General features: G+C 33.3%; 1 protein-coding gene across 1 annotated transcript; it reads right to left on the bottom strand.

Annotated features, from left to right (window-relative positions):
- Positions 1 to 2,821: 2,821 nt before the first annotated feature.
- LOC118747539 lies at positions 2,822 to 21,688 on the bottom strand. Its single transcript, XM_036481589.1, has 3 exons — positions 21,644 to 21,688; positions 9,112 to 9,721; positions 2,822 to 3,411 (listed from the first exon to the last, which is right to left on the bottom strand). Exons 1-3 carry the CDS (start codon positions 21,686 to 21,688, stop codon positions 2,876 to 2,878), a joined length of 1,191 nt encoding a protein of 396 aa, XP_036337482.1. The 3' UTR covers positions 2,822 to 2,875.
- Between the last annotated feature and the right edge of the window lie 235 nt (positions 21,689 to 21,923).

The following is a 21,923-nucleotide window of genomic DNA, read 5'->3' as shown; positions in this document are numbered from 1 at the left end:
CAATAGTCAGTAAGTGAAGTAGTGCTTGATATTTTGTTGCAGTAATGTTCTATTGAAGCCGCGAAAGAGCCAGCTCATTTAATTGAACTAGTTCATCAGTTTGTTAATTAAAGTGAACTAAACTTTTCTATGGCAAGACTCTAATAAAAATGGAAATGTTAAATTTACAACACATATGGGAACTCGTTTTTTGTTGTAAGGGCAAAAGGAATAAGTTGATCGGAATTCATGCTAAGAAGACATTTTGGGCGATATGCATAAAATCTACACAAATGCTTTTTTTTACATTTCAGACCTTTTACTTTGTTCAAATAAATCTAAGTGAAAGGTACAAAGTTTTAAGTAAAAGCAATTACTTAGTTTTTGTGCATACGGCCCTTTATTTTATTTTATCTCCAACACCTTACATCGTTTAGTGTAATTTGTGGAAAAAATTAGGTATTTGAGTTGAACTTTTGTTATATGTTGTTTAACAAGAGACTTAATTTTTCAGATGCTAAAGCGAATCGCAATTACTCGCTCTTAGAAGTCAAAATTGAAGAAAACAAAATTAAATGCAGGCACTGCCGAATTTCATAAACGTTCTTTCGTGATTTTGGCGAAAGCCAACTGAATTTTGTGGTTATTGCCATATTTTATATGAATGTATGTATGCGTGGTAAAACATACATTTTTGTTGTTCTGTAACTCTTACTACCGAACTAGTTTAATTAGGCGAACTATAGTTCAATAAGGTGTACAAACTAAGACTCAGAAGAGTGAGTTCATTGAGCTGAATGAACTAAAAGTGAACTAATATTTAATGTGACCTAAAAGTCCAACTCTAACTTGAAAGCTCTGTGTAAGTGAAGTGAAGTATAGCAAAATCGGCAAATGGTTTGAACAGCCTTTCAAAGCGATTTATGCAAACCTCTAGTCAGAAGCATGAAATTGAGATTAAACTAGCCCAAAGTTGTTAAAATATATGTCCCTTTTGGAGAAATATGCTTGCGGATTTTGTACGTCCACAGAGCTTAGGTGCAAATGTCATTGCAAGGACATTTTTCCTTCATTTTCTGAAGTTGTTTTCTATAGTCATATGTTCCGAAATCCAGCTAGCACCAAAAAGCAAACATTGGCATGTGAAGTTAGGTTTGGTTATGTTGGCTAGATACACCCAAGATGCCAAACCGCAGCATGGAAGTGGACACCCACAGAGGATGTACTTCGAGCAGTCTGCTTAATCGTACTGGATCTCCTGCTAATATTATCATTTACCCGAGCCAAAATTAATGCGTTTGTGTATAGCGGGGTTGTTGTGAATATATTTTCGAAATAAAAGTCCTTTCCGGATAATAAGCAAACCGCCTGCCCAAAATCAACAAATTTGGTATCATATCAAAGAGGGCTGAAATAGCTTTTAAACAGAAATAACGAACGACCTCTATTTATATATTTTTTTTTTTATAATTTAATACTAAAGAAAGGCATGTACTTGACACAAATTTTGTTCTATGGTAATTAATTGACATTTTTTATTGAAATCTTTTCAATATGTGGCTTTCCTCCTTTAGACATTTCAGTTTTAAAGCTACTTAAGTGCTCTTTTATTTGATTCCAAACTGATTTAATTTGGATAAGGGGTTTGTTTGTTATGCGGAAAGGACTTTTATTTCGGAACAATATTCGCAACAACCCTGGTGAATAGTTCGTGCTCTTTGTTAACCAAACGATTTTTTTTTGGCGAGTCTTTTGTTAATAATACTATTGTGCCAGTCAGTGTGTAAATCATGCTGCCTTTTACTCTTAAGAAAGTTCGGTTTCTGTTCGATAGATCATCTGACTCATTTATGGCTAAAACTTCTTCCTTAAAAACGCTATGATAATCCGGCAGCTCATACTACACTCACCTAAGTAAATTAAAACACACGCTTTTGCAGTTAAGTGATTGCCCCATCACCAGGTTATTAGATCAATATCTAACTGCTCGAAAAAGTATACTTATTTGCAAAACGAAATTATTATTACTTTGCTATTTTTATGCTCTTTTGAGGAGAAATTATATTATATTATACTGACCATAATTAGCTAGCCTGTATTTTCTGAAAAAGCAGCAATGGAGTGAAGTATAAGAAAGTAATTGTTGCTTGAAACTAACAATTAGAAAAAAAAATGCTAGTGATACAAAAGAGTTGGAATGTGCTTATTCATGACTTTCTTACAGCAAATTTGAGCGCGTGCTGCCACTGTAATGATATAACGCTAGCTCACGAATCAGTTGTCAAGAAAAAAGGCCAATTTAACTTTATTGAAAAAATTTTCTTACCTATAAAAAATAAATAAAAAACTTTCTTCATGACAGCATAATAATATGTCTATTGAATTGCAATATCCATGCTGGATGTATGCACATATGTATTCACATTTATTAGTTATATTTGTAATAATTTTAAATGTAGATTAATCAATGATTGCATACATATTTCATTCGAATATTTAAAGTGAAATCAAAAGAAACAGTGCCAACTGCATGCCTTGCTACAAATACTTAAAAAAAACGCGTTCGTGTCTTAAGTCTTTAGTATACTCACCTCACAACTCCGCTTTTAAAAAATAATCCATAACTAAAAGCGGTAATATTCACATTTGTACTTTATTTAAACGTTTTCTGGCTGGCCCGCTACGATACGTTAATTACCATTTCAACTACATACAATTATTAAACTAAATATCCTTAGAAAATATATACAAAAGAATCATTTAATTACATTAGCATAACCATAGATAATTAAGTAGAAACTAATAAATCTAACACTTATCCAAAATATGCAATAAACCCTGACTCATTGACTATTGTCTTATATGTATGTATATGCTCGCGTTCCACTCCAATCAACTAGTAAGGATTAATTGCTGGATATCTAGTTGGTAACATGGCAATTGGACCCTTATTGCTAAGTTCATTTTCCGAATCAGAGTCTTGTGTAGACGCATACGTATTATAGGGATCACTTCTACTGGTCCAGCCGTGTCCACCACTCACAACTCCTTGGCTGCTGCTGGCTCCATCATAGCCATGCACTTGACCGCCATGTATGTGTAGATGTATTTCTTTCGTTGGCTGATGTTCGTGTCCATGCGAATAGGAGGCAGCTGGCGCTGAGGCTGCCCAACCGCCAGTTACTGGTGGCGTCCAACTTTGATAATTCCATGAGGGCCCAGAGTGGCCATGCCCACCGAAGTCAGATTTCAGTGTAATAAATTTCGCCAATATGGCAGCAGCATTCATTAGGACAAGCAACTTGACCAGGAATAGCGTTTTCATGCCGAGCATTATGAGGAAAGCGACCATAGCGGTGAGGATGCCAAATTTGAAAATGAGGGGAATCAGAGCCATTTGTAGGCGGCGAATTTTTCCGAATGTGCGACTCTCTGGAAAGAAAAAAATTAGGAATATTTTTACTTTACTTTACACGGACCTTTATATGATTGCTATATTTTTATCTAAATAAGTACGTAGTCAGCATACATTATATTATTAAGTAATATTTTTTTGGTACCAAACCCTACAACAACAGAAATCATCAACAAGGTTTGCAGATAAATTCATACATTTTACTTATCGGATGAATGTATGTGAAGATAATTTATTTACGTCGATATGAAACACTCTAAAAAGTGCATGTAAAACTACTACTGAACAGTGTTTATTTTTCAACCAAAATCTGTGCAAATATACGCACAAGATGTTCAAGATTTGATTTCGAGCATGAGTTGTTTATACGCATAAAATATTTAAAATTACAAACATTTTGAAAGTAAAAATATATTTTTTACAAGTAACAATTATTAAGTGCTCATATTTACTAAATTGTAAACACCTTGTGTGTAATTTTTCTCTACATGATAAATTTGGTATGTAAAAGTAAACAGTCAGTGTTTAATTTTGCACACATTAGGAGAGAAATCTGGTTACCTCCCTTTATATTCGAAGCAAAAATTTTTTTGTGGAAATTTTAAACATTTTATGTGTAAACTGTGAAATTGTGAACAATAAATGTTTAGATCTTAAACAAATTTGAAAACTGTTCTACGCCACTCATATCGTACTTTTAATAATATAAAGATATAACTCAAAATTTACGTTTTTGCAGATTTCATCATGCAATTAATAAGCTTGATAAGTTGAGTATGTTCACTCGTAACAGTTAGCCAAACTTCCCGAAACTGGCAAATATATGTGTCTTTTCATCTGTCTTTTGTATACCAACTGTACCTGTAACTGAGTACCGGCTGTTGTTAAAAACGATAATAGATCTGGAGACCTCACATAATTGGTATACGAAAACTCACACACGCATAGCTTGAAGTTAATCATATCAGGTAAGAGAAATATGTATCACCATATGGGTGACACACGAAAAAATATTTTTAAACGGGTTGCCACCTGTTTGAAATGTCCAATTTAGTTTACTAATTCACAAGCTATACGAAATATCAAAATATGGATGTCAAACGAATGAGTGCTAAGAAATCTTTAGTTTGAACGCCAGAATATTTTTGAGGTGTTGAAAGAGGGTTGTCACCTGTTCAAAAAATTAAATTCAAATAATTTTATAAGTTTAATGAATTATTAAAATATGGGTATCAATCGAAGGGGGTTTGAACATATTTTTATTTCTGAAATCTATTTAGCGGGGTTGCCACATGTTTCAAAATTAAAATTCCACTTAATTCTTAAGTTAATTAAAAGATGTATCGCAGTGTCCGGCGAAGGAGAGTTAACAATAATTAAGCGTGAAAATACTTGCGAAGAGGGCTGCCACCTGTTTAAATTAACTAATTCAAACAGTATATGAAATACAAAAATACCGTAGTGAAACGAAAGAATGTTAAGAAATCTTTAGGTTGAACATTTCGAATATTTGAAGACAGTTTCCACGTGTTACATTCAAATTATTTAGTAAGATGGCTGAATTGCTAAAAGATGGGTATAAACCGAAATGGGTTTGAAAGAGATTTATTCCTGCCCTTAATTTAGGAGGGTTGCCATTTGTTCGAACATGTGTATCACAATGTCAGATGAAACAGATTTAATTTAATTTTTTTTTTTGGGGAATACTTTTGAAAAGTCCTTAGCCTGTAAAGTTTTATTTTATTAACTAGGATATTTTTTCACCGGTATGGGGAGATTTGAAATTCGATGGGAATAAAAACATGCACTATACGAGACTGCTTTTTACCCAGAAACGGCTGTACGATTTCGATGAAATATGGCACTTGGATCTCATATAGCTCTGACTAACATTTGGAATATTTTTTCAAGTTTTTGAAATTGAATTTTGGATGTATTAATGCCATGCGGGTTCACTAGTTTATTTAAGTTTCATGTCAAATAATTTTTATTGGAACTTAAAATGCTTAATGAATTTCTTTTGAAATGCTTAATAATACAAGCATACATATACTTAAGTACATACGCGTAAATTGAAAGGGAAAACGTACTCTCTGAATGTGCTGACCTTCGCAAAGTACAGATTAGTTTCTTGGGAGTAGGCTTTATGCCGAACCTCGAGGCAGCTGACAAAATAGGGTAAAAGAATGTGTTCCAGTTTGCCAAAAGGACTGCACAATACTATGAATCCCAGCTTAACCTTACCTAGCCTAAGTTAGTTTTAATTATGTACCGCCAACTACTCACTCGTCATGGATTCCCGCAAACTAAAATTGATTGAAATTATACGGGTAATATTAGCACTCACTAGGTGGTTAACTAAGGCCTTCTATCTACCTTGTCCTTTTGCCAGACCACTTACCAGACGAAAAGCAGGGTCACGGCAACGTAGATCACTCAAAAAGAAACTCTTTAAGGTGAAATGTATCCAAAATAAGGAGGATTGGGAACAATTTATGAAAAGCTTCCTAATGGAAACACACTATAAAGACAGCACGAATTTTATGGCCAATAAATGCTTCGATACTAATTCTGTCTCGAACATTGCTAAAGTTGCATAATAAACAGAGAGATGTGGAAATGGACCATATTTTCTTCTTGAGCTTAAAAATAATTGGTTGCGTTTTCTGTGGAATGGAAAATTTTAAGTTAATACAATTTTGAAAAGCCTGTACGAAGTCTCATAATGCTTTAAATTTTCAATATGCTTTGTTAATTTGCGTTCAAGGTGCACCACTAGCGTCTCCTATTCACATAAATGATCAATAATATAAAAGAGATAAAGCGTGAACAGTTTTCCCATGCAGCTGAAAGCACATTTTGCGGCATAGCAAATTGTATGAAACAGAGCTGAACATAACTGCGAGAAAAATTAAAAAAAAAAAATTCAATTATGCTTATTCAATTAACGTTACAAATCACGTCTGCATTTTCACTTTTTTCTTCAACCGTGCCATATTTTTATTAATTTTTTTTCAGAGAAATGTGCGGATATCTTTACAATACATAAATGTATGTATATATTTATATTATTATAATATGCCATAATTATTACTGACCCAACTGTTGATTTGAAAAAAATTGCCACGCCTAAATGTTTAACGAGATTTTGGAGTAAGTCATACACTCCAGTACATTTGGGTGTGAAAATATTTGCGGCATCTTCAATTGGCTTCAAATTTGGTAACATCTTTACAGATCAACAGAAGTGAAAATACAAGTGAAAAAGTATCAATATTATTTAACATACGCGATGAATAAAACAAATTTCACTTCACCTTGACGTATATACATATGTGCGTACATACATACATATGCAGGTAATTATTTGCCACTTACGAAACAATGCAATAAAAGTTTAAAACACTTGTACTCTTAATTGACAATACTCGACATTCATTAAACTCTTGTGTTCACCTTTGCTTATTTTTTTACTGGCGTAAGTACATACTTTTATTTGTATTTGTGTTGGCATCTGTAGAAATGTTTGGTATGAAAGAAAGTGCTACATTTTATTGATAAAATTCACTTAGGCTGTGAAATGTATAATACCAAATGAATTGTAAAGTGCATTGTTATAGTTTTGAATGTCAAAGTCAAAAGTGTAATTGGACTGTCTTGTTTTCTTACAAAAGAGCTATTTCCGCAAGTACCTCTTTTAGTTTTAATTAGAAACATTTTATAGATACCCGTACTTTTTTCTATTAATGAAAAGTATTGAAAACTCAGCTTATTTTATTAGATTGGCCAATTTTATTATTGTCATTATTAGATCAACAGAAGTCATATCAGCAATTTTTAGAATTTTTTTTTTTTGGAAGGTTGCCACCTGTTTAAAAATTTTAAATTAATTTAAATTGTAAGAGAAATTAAATATTGCAATATGGGTATCACACTAAAGAGTGTTTAAAAATGCTTACAGCGGAAAATTTTTTGTGGAAGGTTGCCACCTGTTTGAAAACTTTAAATTAATTTAGTTTGTATTAGAAATTAAATATTGCAAAACGGGTATCAAACTAAAGAGTGTTTAAGAAGGCTTACATCCGAAAATATTTTTGCGGAATGTTGCCACCTGTTTGATAATTTCAATTTAATTTCATTGATGGTAAAAATTAAATACTACAATATAGGTATCAAACTAAAGGGATTTGGGATAGTTTACTAACAGAAATATTTTTGAGGAGAGTTGCCACATGTTTGAAAAGTTGTATTCAATTGATAAAATAAAATAACTATTACAATACGTCCAAGAAAGTTTACAGTCGAGAATATTTTTGCAGCGGGTTGCCACCTATCTGCACAATGTAATTCAGTTATATTGATAAGAATTGATATATGTTGAATGGATACACCTACCAAAAAGGCGCAGACTTGAGTTGTAAGATTTCAAATTAATTTTTCAGGAAAAACTCGACAATTTTCCTACTTTTTAAATATCTTCGAAAATATATTAACTGACACCCACATTCATAAAAAATAAAGAATGCTTCATAAGTCGATTATTTTTTAAATCTCACTTCAAAAAGCTCATTAAGGGCCGTTTTCTGAAGTAACCTCTAACTTTAAAGCTCACTTTATATTTAAAGGTTGGATTAAAAATAAAGCTATGTCTAAAGTTAAGCATTTCTATTATCGGTTTTTGACGTATGCATGTTTCTTGGTTGTAAATCAATTTAAAACCGACAATAAAATGATTTACTTTAGACACAACCACAAATTTTAATGCAACCTTTAAATATAAAGTGAGCTTTAAAGTTAAAGGTTACTTCAGAAAACGGCCCTAAATCTACTTTTTTTTATCGATTAGGCCATAAGAGTCTGTCTAGGCAATACAATTTTACGTTATGATTGCAATATAAGAAGCTTAATCTAAATTATAAGTGTTGTATAACAATGTAATGCTTCAAAGGAGACTTTAAAAATAACAAATCACATAAGTTAACTGTGTTAAGATTTTTATACCGATAAGCGTGGAAATGCATTAGTTATGTAATTAACACTTACGCCCCGACAACAAAAAAAAAATTAATCAATCATCATGCTGATGAGTTGAATAAAAGACTGCAGCAAGCAACTTCCAATGCATTTCTAATAGCAGTTGATAGTACCAAGAAGATGCACAGAAGCTACGAGCAAACATGTGACCAAAATGTTGTAACAAATAAAAGTAAAAAAGCGAATAGACATGTTGCTACTTTTTGTTGTTACGCTAGCCGCTGACGTGCGCTTTTATGTAATTGTTCATGTCGAATGCTGGCTTTTACTATTTCACACACTCCATTTGTTTACTTAAGACATCTTACTTGTTACTGGCCCTCTTCGAGGCGGCAATTGAAAAGGAAAAATGGAAAAATAAAAATGTTTCTTTGAATACTTGACAGAGGTGCTAACGGAAATACAAATATAACTTCAAAGCATTTTAATGACAGCCAACTACACAATAAAGCAAACGGCGAAATCCACAGTGACACACATGTTTCAATTGAAGCTTGCTAATCCAACAGCAGCAGTTAACTGCTTAAACGAATATCAACTCTTCAAATTGAAGCAAAGTGCACTTGAAATCTGTTAATAAATACCGCTTTAGGAGTGGGAACTCGAATCTAATCTTCCATCGAGTGATAAACCGCTTTGCCTACCCCTCCTGCAATTATTCAATCATGAATCTGCGTACTCACCTACTGCTGCCTTTCCCGCTTCGGATGCGTCACGTATCTGCCGCACCAGCGCCTTTGTTGCGCCTGTTGTCTCAGCGGCATCATCGCCAAATAAGCTTTCACTTATATCGTCTTTTATCCAACTCCATACAGTGCGTACTATACCCCAAACGCTAAACGTTGAAGCTGTGTCATCAGCTTTTTCGGCTGCTTCCAAAGCTGTTTCACTCTTCGATGGCTTTCCAGCCTGCTTATCTGCCTCATCATTCTCATCAGCGTCATCGTCATCGTCATCATCGTCGGCATCCTCCACATCTTCTGCATCTGTTGCATTTTCATCTGTGCTAGCATTGGAATCGATATCTAGTTCTGTGTCATCTTCTTTTGCCGCCTTTACCTCAGCAGTTGCATCAGCTGGTAGCGCTGGTGGCATTACAACCACTTTTGCTGCCACCACTTTACTCTCTTCAGTTGCACTATTCAGCTCCACATTACTCGAATTTGTTATGCTTGTAGTTGTGTTTGTTGTTTTTGTTGTTATTTTTGCAGCGTACGCTTGACTGTGCAAGCAGAACACAAATGTGATTACAAGCAGCACGAATGGTACACACTTCGGAAGATTTAAGCGAAACTGAAAAGTATAAACAAACAAAAAACACAGGTATGATTTACATAAGAAGTTAAGTGAACAACTGCGAAGCATTGTGTAAAAGAAGGTAGTACTATTATATTAACCCATATCTTGTCAACTAAAAAAATTCGCTACCTCAAACAATGCACAGTAGACGTAAGACTTAGGCAGCGAACTTGCTCTGATATTTCTCATAAAGCCTAATCAAAAAAACTTTTGCTGCTTTTAACGTTTAAATAAATTAAGTTTTGTGAGTTCTATAAAAAATTAAAAGAAAAATGCTCTTTTCAGCTTTGTTTCTACACCTATTGTCCCTTGTAGGGCTTCTCTCTTCCAAAACTCGTATGGCTTAAAGCTTTATAAAGTGAGATTTTCAAACTAATTTTTGATTTATAAAGCATTTAAAGTCTTTTTTTTATTTTCTACGTATGCAGGCGGTTTTTTTATATATTTTCGAAGGCCTACCTCCTCAAAATTTACCTTATGCTCTTCTATTTTGAGTCAACATATCGCGCACTTTCTTCAAAGATGCTTTAGTCCAATACCGTGTATCTGTCTTTCATAAAAGGTTCAAATCAAACTTGTGTGTATGTAAATTGAAAAACTATCTACTTCATTAATACTACAGTCTTGAAGTCGCTGCAAAACACGCCGGCTATTTGCTAGTTGAAGATATTTCTTAAACAAATGCCTTACGTTTGATACCCGTATTGTAATATTTAATTCATTTTTTCAATTAAATTGAAATTAAAATTTTCAAACAGGGGGCAACCCGCCTCAAAAATATTTTCGACAGTAAACTTTCTTAAACTTCTTCAGTTCTATACCCGTAATTTAACATTTTCTTTATTTTATTAATTTAATTTCATTAAAATTTTCAAAGAGCTGGCAACGCTCCTCAAAAATATTTTCGGCTGTAAGCTTTCTTAAACCTCTTTCTTTTCATAGCCATACAGAAATATTTGCTTTATATTATCAATTTACTTGAACTTTAATTTTTAAACAGGTGCAACTATCAATTTTTTTTTTGTGGCATAAGCCATGGTAGATTAGGGGCAGCCACGCAACTTGACTACATACTAAGTTTATTAAGTATAGCGTTCAAACAAGGCACCGTCTGCTAGTTCTCAGCAAACGTAGTACTTCCTCAAAATAAGCAGCCAAAACACTTACATTTAATCTAGCGGGTAAGTGAGTTTAGTTTTCTAAGTTTAGAGAGCTCTGGCATTATCCTTTCAAAGAGCAAGCCAAACCTTTCACAGTCCTTATTTCGAAGATTTTTATGCTTAATACAAATTAGTGCTAGCACAAGGCATTTGTGGGCCAACATAATAATACACTATTAAGCCCATAGGAAGCGTGTTGGAGTAGTGAATGATGTGCTTAATTTTCTAAGACACAGTTCCAATAAAAAGAATTGTATGAAGGTAGGCAAAGACTATAATAGCCTCGGCTCGATGAACCCCAGTATAGGAAACAATAGCAATGACATATTGGGAGCAGAACTCACTAAGTATCCTACACTCAACTGATTGCAAATTGATGTGCAGTAGTTAAATTTAGATTCATTAAATCGCTACAAAAATGTGAGATGATAATGTGTCAGCGGTCATTTGCTGAGCAAATTTTTTTTTAATGAGGATTGTCAGTAAGCTTTTGAAGAGCAAATTAACAAAATAACCAACTAATTTGCAAAAATGCCAAAAGGTTTGCTAAGCATCATATTAGCGCATTTTGCCAGGTGCCTTGAGCTTCCTCAAAAGCTAAAAAAGGAAAGCAGCCAGTTAGACTTTGCATAGCATTTTAGCAAATTTGTAAACATTTTATGCGAAGTCGAAGGCATAAAAAAAGGCATATATCAGCAGATGTTACGAAACCAAGCAAAGAATAAACAAATGATTAAAATTTCTCCGGAAATACATATTTCGCTGAACAAAGCGCACAGCAGTAACTGCTCTAAATATGCTAACACTTCAGGTACATAAAAATTTCAAGCTTGAAAGAAATACGAAATGAAACTGAAACTTAAAACGAAACTGAGATTTTTTCAAAGAAAAGGGAGTGTGAACTATATACATACGTACATATATAATTCCATATTTGCATATGTTCAACGTAACTCTTGTTTAAAGAAAGTGAATTGCCACAACAACAACTGATACAACTGGCAAAAGATGTAGCGGACATGTGCCGAAAAATAAATATTTTACGCTTCACAAACTTATATAATAATGCAAAGTGGTTGTAAATTCGCATTAAATTTAGTCATCGTAGAAAATACCACCAAAAACCACAAGTAAATAAATTATTCAAAGTTTAGTTTAAAGACTTGCTTTGTGCCGACTTTGCGGTTTGGGTTTTTGGTAATAAAGCCAATGCGAAGTTATGTAGTAATTGTAGTAAATTTGGCACTACGAAAATTTTTTGGAATTTGGTTTTAAATATATTGTACTTATTTCTCGGTTTCACTGACGGTTTCTTATTATGATTGCCAATGAATAATTCTAAAGCACTCAATTTGGTTTTTTTTTTTCTACATACATAGTTTGTTTAATTGCCGCATTGAATTTTGTACATAGATCAGTAGTAGGGGCACATTTTTTTTATGTATAAGTCCGTTGTTCCATGAATTGTGTTGCTATACTTTCGTTAGCACTCTTCCCACTCGCTTTAGATACATATTTTCACGAGTTTGTCAAATTTACAACTCACACTTTATTTATTTATTTTTGTTAATTCACACAAAGTACGTTCGGTGTATGAAATTGGCGAAATTCTTTTCATGATTTACTACACTTTCTCCATGCTTTGTATTCATGTCGCCTATTCCCGCCATCAGTCATTCATGTCAACACCAAATCACTTCACCCACATATAGGCACGTCTCATTTAATCTAACCACCGTGCCGGTGAAATATCGCAAATTGGTGGCTGTCCAAGTTCGTTAACAAAAGCACCGTAAATGACTCATTTAAAACATCAAACTGAATGAAATAATTCAGTAATTATATTTAACTTGAACTTTTATTTTCGCTAAGAAGGAAAATTTGTACGGTTGCGAAAATGTAAATAGGGATGAGACGTTTTAGCTAACTTTGGCTACTTTTTTATTTTTATGAAATGCAGCTTACTATCTAAACAAAACTATATAAATCAGAACTTCAAACTTTGTAGAACATTTATAAAAATTCGACGAATTTTAATAAATGTTCATCAAGATTTTCAAATAGGTTATTTTGAGTATGCAGTTTAAATTTGAGTATAAGAAAGTGCAAGTTTGAAGTAGCTAAGACCTACTGTTGATTTTTGGCATTTTTTTCAAGCAATCTATCTTTAAGTCAATCTATAAGGGCGTCGATGTATTCTAAAATTTAGCATTGCTAATTATTTACTGTCCTGCAATTTTTTCAATCTTCTTTAAGCACTGAATTTTAGTATGTTTTAGAGTAAAAAATTACTTTTTTCGCAGCCCAACCCTCCAGTTACTCCGGCCTTTTTCTGTCTCCTATAGATACGATTAGCAAGATTTCGGATATGAAACTGAATGTAAGTACATATGTATTGTTGCTTCTCTGACAAAAAATTTTTCAGCATTTCTATTGCACATTTTCTGCAAAAATTAAACATTTCTCTTCACTTGAGCGCATAATTTAACGCAGTAGGTGTTCTTCAAATAAGGAAAAGCTATCCGTATGAATGTTAACAAAAATATTTTGATATCTACTTTACATCATTATTGTTGTGGCAAAAACTAATTTCACACACTATTAAAGTTTTTGGTCTAATATTTTTCGCATCTTTAACTGTAATTAGAAACTTAACATAGATAAAATTGCTTGACTTTAATATGCGATCCACAACAACAAACAATGCTGGTCTTGAAATCGATGCCAGTTTATTGTTTCGTTTGCGGCAACTGTTTGGCAAAGAAATACATATTTACTATGCTTAAGTTATGAATTCTACTTAACATGACGTTAAGTATTTCTTTTATGACCAATAACGAGCTGTTAGAAAATCTAAATGGCGCCTAAATAGAGGCTAATTTGTATTTAAATGCTAAGTAAGTGGTATTGAAATGTATGCAAGACAAAGTTCTACTTTCATAAACGAAATCGCTTATGGATTCCTTTTTATTCTTCTTCTTCTTTTCAATTATATGCATTTTTTTTTTGTCTTTTTGTGTAAAATATGAAAGTTTTAAAATATTCCACAATGCTATTGATTTTCTATGCAAAACGTTATATCGATAAAAATTTCAATAACAAAATCTCGAAATTTTCTAAGTGTTATTCTTTAACCTTTTATTAGACAGTGGTTTCGATAAATTAATACCATGTGCATACACTCAAGAAGCACTTGTTTTAGCCCCAATCATTTCCTTGTGCCACTTCCGTTGCACCATTTCCGTGTGCACTTTCTATTGAATTTTGCTAATTTACTGCCAACGAACCAACCGCCGCTAAATAAGTTTCACTTAAAAAAAAAGTTGTTTTCTTATAGCGGTAGCCCCTCGGCAGGCAATAGCGAACCTCCGAGTATATTTCTGCCATGAAAAGCAGCATCTCATAAAAATACAATCGCCGTTCGGCATCCCTCCCCTTTGTGTGACAACATCAAGGCGCACGCCACCACAAATCGGGGGAGAAGCTCGGCCAAATACTAAAATATGTGTAAGCGCCAATTAATTTATTATTATTATAAAAGGTTCAGCTGCTCTAAATTATGAAGCAACAAATAAAACGTGATCACAGACAATCCAAATATGACATAACCAACTTTATCAATCTTACAGCACTTTCGTAATCAACATTAAAGCACATAAAAACCTAGGAAAGAGTAAAACTTCGAATTACAGATTACATATCTTAAATGGCAAATGTCACATCAATGTTGTAGTTATTAATTACCCTGCAAACAAAAGTTCGCATGTTAACGTTAAAAAAATGAGTGCAAACATAAAGTAAAAGTAATTAAAAAATCGCTGAAAGTTAAAAGAAAAAACATTGACACGACACTCGACACACGCATCTTTTAAAAATTAAAATAACATTTTATAAATGCTCCTCACATTTATGAGCGACATAAAGGTTACAAAGGAAATTACGGAGTTGTACACAATAACAAATGTGAGAGCGTACTTATTTTTAAATTGCGAGAAATGATGAATGATGAAACCGTTTTTTTTTTTTTAATCAAATGACAAAATTTATGTGCTTTCGAAACAATGTTTTTGAAGGACAGGTAAATTTTAAAAACTAATTGAGAAAACGGCCTATTGTTACCTATTATTTCTTTTATAGGGATAGATCACTGAGACCTTATAATCGAATTATGGTGCCCTTATGGTGGGCTTATACCCTGCAGGCAAGGCATATGAAACAGGTATGTATTTTTTGGTTGCTTCTGGTCTCTAAAGTGTCAAAACAAATATTCTAACTTTTTTAACATCAAAGTGTGCCATGTGAAATACAAAAAAAAAATTACAAAAAAAATTTGTTTTTTAATTTGTAATTAAAAAAATAAAAACGGCTGCAATTTTTTTGTAGATTTTTATGCTTCCAGAAGCATCGATCCATTCTTAGCAAGGCCCAGTAACCAGCATTGGTGCACCTGACTTAGGCAAACGTGCCAAAAGCTGATTTTCAGTCGCTTGTTTGTATGAAAAAGGCTCAAAAGATTTAACATTTTAGAGGTCGAATAATTTGAAAAAAAAAAAAATAAAAATCAAATTAGCTGCTCTACTGCTACTACCTGTTCAAGATGCCTTGTAGGCTGGGTCGATTTTGTATGGGGGAAAATAAAAGGCATTTGACCGTATTGTAATAGTAATATTATGATGTCTTAGGTCTAAGCCAATTGTTATTGGCCACGAAAGATTAATTTAATACTTATCTTTAGCCCGCGCAATTGAATCAAAGTGTATGAATTTTCAAAATTAAACTTTGGCTTGTAATATCTATGGAATGCGTTAATTGTTCTAAACAGGACGATATATCAAATCAAGGGTTATTAAATTTAGTATCTCACGTTCATTTATCATTTTTCAATAAGTTTACAAGTTTTTAAGATATTAAGATAAAACTTACAAAAGCTTTAATTTCCCTTATGAATTTTCAATTCTTCATTACTTCAGAAACCAAGTGAAAAATTCAAAAAGGTGAAACGAGATTTATTTCAAACGTTGCAATGTTTTCGAATGTTTATATTTAGATTTGGTCAGTTTTCAAGATCGTGGTGAATGAGGTCAAACATGTATTTTGAAAGATTAGGAATCGTTTGATAAGTTAATAGTAGTTTCCAGCATATAAGTATTTACATACATTAACATAATACCATTAGGGTAAGAAGTTTTAAGTCCATTTATGCAGTCTTGAATATTTTTTGCGGTTTCTAAATCTGCCGTTATATGAAAGTAGGGGATGTGCAATAAGTTTTTAGATATACATAAATATTTTAGTTAATTCCATTATGTGAAAAAGTGCAATAGTCTTTAACATATCCTGGGAAATCCTTTTGAGGACTCTCCAATTGCACGATATTGCTTTGCATTTAGCTTGAACGAAAAAAGTCACTCCCTGGCACACTTTTCTGTAATCCGGTTCTATCATCTAAAAGTTATTTATAAAATTGAAGAGACATTTTTTTATAAAAAACTGGAGATCCACTTAAATTTTTCGATATAACTTTGGTAAATGCTACTCGATCGGTGCGTAATAATCACCAAATTGAAGGCGATACTTAATGTTACTGATTTTTGATAATAATTTGATTAAAGTCGTTCAGATTATAAACAAGTTATTTTAAAATAAAAGAGAATTTGAATAATTTTTTTGCCATTTTCTTATATTTGCAATTTTTATATTGTATGCCTAAACATAAGTAAACTAATTAGTGTTTCTAGAAGTTGTGCCTGTTCAGTGCTTCCATACTCATTTGCATAAACAAAATCTTTCCACGATGATGGAAAATAATGGCTTTTCTATTAGAGTTACCGAAATTGTCCCTAAATTTGCAAAAAATCGCAAATATTAAAAAAAGATTAAAATATTTGGAACCAGCGATCTAAATGCACGCCAGCAATATTAATGCTGTTCTTTACATCTTTTGATTCTAGGCCAGTGCAGTTATCAAGGGAACAATTCATATATTATTGAAAACAGATAACTTTGAGATTAACTATAAGCTAAAGGGCTGCGAGAAATGAAATTTTACTTTTTATTTTGGGTAAACGAATTCATTATCTAATAATATGCACCAAAACTTTTTGCTGAACCCAGAATTTTTAACAAGAATTGATCTTATTTGACTAGGGTGCTGTGGGTCACTTGGCGGTCGATGCGCGGGCTCTTACAACTAAAATAAAACTCTAATATTTTGCAGGCTTGTTGTTGACTTCATGATACAATATATTTTCACTATTACCAAGGGATTTGATAAAAATTAAATTTTCGACCCGCACTAATGCCTTGCCTGCAGGGAAACCCCGAAATGGTGAACCAAATTTCTACATCTCTACTAGATCTTTATTGGCAAAAACGAACCAGTCAGAGAGTAACAAGATCCCCACCAGCTCAAAGGCGCCGAAGTGTGGTACTTTGAAAAAACTAGTTTCTTTTACTTTTTAAAACTACATATCGTACTATATTATATAGTACTATATACTGTCGATAAAAATACAGTATGCCAAAATATTATATTTCTTCAGTTATAAATTAATATAAATATTGATTTATTTATTTATCTATTGAATTATTTTTATAATAAATTATAGAATTTAATAGTTAGTCACAGCGCCAGCTGCTAGGGCTATTGGCTGACATATAAATATATTTCAGTAAATTGCAAGAAAAATATTCTTAAAAATGAAAGACCGTAGTGAAGGTGAAATGGAGAGATGAGAGAAACAAAGCGACTCACTAAAAAAAAATTTAATTTTAATTTATATTTATTGAAATTTTGATTACGTTAAAGCATATGATATTTTCGTAGTTATCAAGGAATTCTTATAAACTGCCTAAAGTTCAAAGAAATATATTTTTTATAAAAGAAATGCTTATGAAAGAAAAAAAATATACATTTTTACTTTGTCTATTGAATAAAACACTACACATACATATTTTAAGTGTACTATATTTTCTCAGATTTTTTTTTAACTACTATAAATATCTTAGAAAATGTTGGCAACCCTACGAGGTACCTGTTTACTTGAAATATATATTTGTTTGGCGGCTTTTTCGTTCAACTATGCTTTATTCCGCACTTCGCAGATTCTTTTTCATAGTTTGGTAAAACAAAACAAAAATTGTTGTTAATTATTTAACATATTGGGACCTTCTGGAATGTAACCAATAACAGCAAACACTTCTGCAAACTCAACTACAGTCAAGGGCATGTAAATGTGTTTTCTAATGCTCAATTCGAATTACATTCATTCAAACAGATATCCTTTCAGATTGAAAACACATTTCTTTGTAAATAATTAAAAATCGACCACCATGGGAAAAGCAAAAAGACTCCGTTTGAAAACATCATATTACTTTGTTCGTCTATCGATTTTGGAACTGGTTGGGGACTAGAGAAAAGGGATGCAGAGCGAACTGGATCCAATTTGTCGAATTTAGGACTGTTTCGAGCTTTTTACATCCTATGACATCGCCGAGTTAAATTCGCCATTTATCAGCGAACCAGTAGTGGGTCTAAATATACTAGAAGTGCACCAGTTCAGAGCAAGAGATTTTCCCCAGAGAGTAATGTTTCTCTTAATACTTTACTCCTTTGCAAGCTTATTTAAAACATGATTTTCTTCAATATCAATATGCCCCAGAATCTGTAAAACCCAAATAGTATTGTTCAGACCAAGTGTGCTCATCTTATCAAGGTACCTCATATCTTGCTTTTTAGTTACCTTATGAGATCTGAGGGCAATAATAGAGACTTGGCTGTCCCTTAAAATAGCACCGGAGAGCATTAAGAAGTTGTAACATGTACACACCAGTTCTTCTATCCAATTAAACTACACATACAAATAAATATTTATTAATTATTTAGAGTGACCAGGAACAGTTAAATCGCTCTGTTCCACTTGGTTTACTTGCTTGTAATTTTTATCAGGAATAAGTGTACTTATATTTATAAAATAAAAAATTGGGGTTTAAAGAAATGGAACCGAGTCCAAGAATGTGAGCCGCCCGAGAGTGTCCTTCTAAATGTTAAAGAAAAGCTTAGAACAACTGCTAACAGCAGCATTCACTTGAAAGAAGAACATGGAGCTCTCTGGGGCTCTCTAAACCTCGAAAGGGATCTTTACTTAACAAACTCAGTAGTACCTGTAAAGCTAAAATAAGCGGAAAACCGAGGTCTTAACCTAGTCACGAAAGGGCTAAATGTCATTGAGTTCAAGAACCTAGTTTGTATACATTGATGGAATTAATTTCATAGAAAAGGAGATGGTGTTTTTCTTGAACCAACTCGAACAGGGAGCTAATAAGATCTTACTGTTATTTTATTAACTTAACTTTTTTACGGTTGAGAAGAGTATGCAGCTGCATAAGCTAAATATTTTGTGCTAATCGGTGGTGGTGCACGTGGTCATATATTCAGGTCATCTGGAGTTGGCGAAAAACATGGAAAGCAAGGTGGTTTGATCGCTCTGGCCAAGGGTAGAAAAGGAGCGGTCAGGCAAGCTCCTAAAGCTAAACAAGCTGCAGCTCTCGATACTCGTGGGAGTATTAACTGATTGTTGTTTCATTGAATAGTAAAATCACCTAAAGCAGCAGCTGTATAATTGATAATGTGATGATATGTGCTTTAACATCTTCTCTTTAGATGCCTAACTTACGCGAATGTAAAGTTTCAACATCTTCGCTGTCGCGAATAAACGATAAGGTGTCTCTAATCCGTTATTTTCTTTTCTCATATCTCCTTTCTATTTGCCTCCTTTCTCAGAGAACACAGTTTTTTATACTAGACCAAGTTAATTCTCCGATTTAAAACAACTATCCAACCTAAACAAATCTAACCACCTTTTGTGTTATTTCGGTGGCCAGAAAGGTGGCATTTCCGTACAATATGACATCCTTGGAACAGTTATTCGATGCTTAGATTTTATTTTGCAATGTTTTAGCTATTCTTACACGCAAATAATGCAACATTGTCAAACATATATATGTACATATATAACATTTAAGTTTTTTTGTATAACATCAACATAGCCATTGTTTACTTTTACTTCGCTCATAAAGTTGCATGCATGCAATAAATTTCGAAACTAGGTAAATGTGCCACAAACGTGAATTGCACGCCAAGTGCATGCAGCTGTTAAACTTGGCTCAACAGAACCTTTTACTTTAATTATAAAGATTTCGACGCCGGTACTTACCATTGTGTTAAATCCTTGTGCTGGTTGAAGTATTTTTAAATAGTTCACTCAAACTCAGAACTTGCTTACGTGCAATTTCTCCTCCAATTACCAGTTCATCAATTAAATTATGTTCTAAATTTTATTATAATTTTAATTTTCTCCTTTCTTTAAAAACTTTGAATTCACCAATTCGACTTTCTCGCACGCTTCACAAATTTCTATCTAAATATCAGCACGTCATCGGCATGCGATCGCATATGCTGAATTTAAGTTCTTCCTCAAAATTACGAAAATTCACTAAAATACTGGCCATTCGCTACCAATGCCACCAAAAGTAAGCCACGCGCCAAACCACGTTCCGTTTCTGTCAAGTCACATTCGAAGACTGGTTAACTCAGCTGCACCTAGCCAACAGGCCAACAGTTGGTGTCGCGCAGCGTTTCGCAGCTTTTGGCCGTTGACGGCGTATGAAAATATGTATATATATATCTCCAAACTCCATCTCTCCAAGCGGCGGCAAAGCGTTTCTTTTCGAATTTCTTTCGCACTTCTTCACCGATTTCATTCACTCGAGCGTAGACCCACACGCACACCTGTACTTTACATACTTGCATATGTGCATATGTATGTATGTGTTTTTAAATACAACTAAGCGTATTTGGTTATTTTTGTTTATTCCTCAGCTTTAGTTTGGCAAAAGAGATGTTGATTGCAGCCGATGCGCAAAGCTGAGGCAAGTTACGATGCTGCACCGCATTTTTACATGACTTTCTTTAGTTGCTTCCTTCATCGTAGCATCTTTATGGTATGGAAACAAACGGCATGCACATGATCAGCATGACAACACTGTTCAACGTTTTTCGTTTGCACTTTCTTCCCACTGTTTTTTTGTAAGCTTTAATCATTTAACAAATAGCTCGATTTAAGCAAGGCATAAGCTTACGCGCCATGTAGCGTCTGTCATCACGCACTCTTTATATGTATGTATGTATGAATATACATTTGTAAATACCCTGCAAAAAATGGGACTAATCCGGGATGACTCCGGGAGCAATCGCAAAGGAGCATGCGACTAATACCACTTTTGATCTCTTTATATGGAATGAACTGTTCGCTTTTGTTCGAGCATGTCCTATGAAGAGACTAATTGTTCACCTTTATACCCGAATGGGTATAAAAAGCAACTAGTCACTTTTAAAAAATAAAAATAAAAATTTGCGCCAGCTGAGATTCGAACTGGGGTGCTCAGTTTTGTTAGGCGAATACTCTCCCTGCGTGCCAACGCCGCACATGCAATTGTATTGACTAAGTCCGTGCATATCATTAAATCGTTAATAGTACCCGTTAGCGTTGAGTTAGGGACTAATTGATCTCCAATTATACCCATAAGAGACGAGTCGAGACTAATTGATCCCCATTAGTACCCGTATGAGACTAGTTGGAACTAATTAATGCCCAATTGTACCCGATTGAGAGTAATCTCGGAATACTCTCTTTAGAGATTAGTCGCACAATTTTTTGCAGGGTATGTACATATGTATGTATGTATTTGTACTTACAGTACACTTGTCACGAGTTTTCCGGTTGACCGCTTGCAGCCTCATGTTGTTGCGAATACGCGTGTGGTATACAAAGGTGTTTAGTCTAGTAAAAAAAATAATAATAATACAGTGGCTCAAATAAGTGTTCATATGTTGGTTTTTTTGTTTTTTTAAATTCCTAATGTTTTTCCAGTTTAATTTTTTTATATATGTATGTTTGTAGAAACATTGCTGATGATTCAACAAAAACCATACAAATCACAGTTTCAAACTTTATTAAAATTTTCAACAATAAATT

Source organism: Rhagoletis pomonella, unplaced genomic scaffold (assembly GCF_013731165.1).
Source record: "Rhagoletis pomonella isolate Grant_MI unplaced genomic scaffold, Rhpom_1.0 Rhpom_scaffold_00012, whole genome shotgun sequence".
Lineage (NCBI taxonomy): Eukaryota > Metazoa > Arthropoda > Insecta > Diptera > Tephritidae > Rhagoletis > Rhagoletis pomonella.
The sequence above is the reverse complement of the archived record's forward strand: the minus strand, read 5'-3'. Positions and strand labels throughout refer to the sequence as shown.

Excerpts from the sequence above, each read along its gene's own strand:
- LOC118747539 (XM_036481589.1), bottom strand. The coding sequence starts at position 21,688 with ATGAGGCTGCAAGCGGTCAACCGGAAAACTCGTGACAAGTGTACT. Across the intron at positions 9,722-21,643 it reads AAACTCGTGACAAGTGTACT|TTTCGCTTAAATCTTCCGAA; the intron begins GTAAGTACAAAT and ends TATACTTTTCAG. Across the intron at positions 3,412-9,111 it reads AGCGGGAAAGGCAGCAGTAG|AGAGTCGCACATTCGGAAAA; the intron begins GTGAGTACGCAG and ends TTTTCTTTCCAG.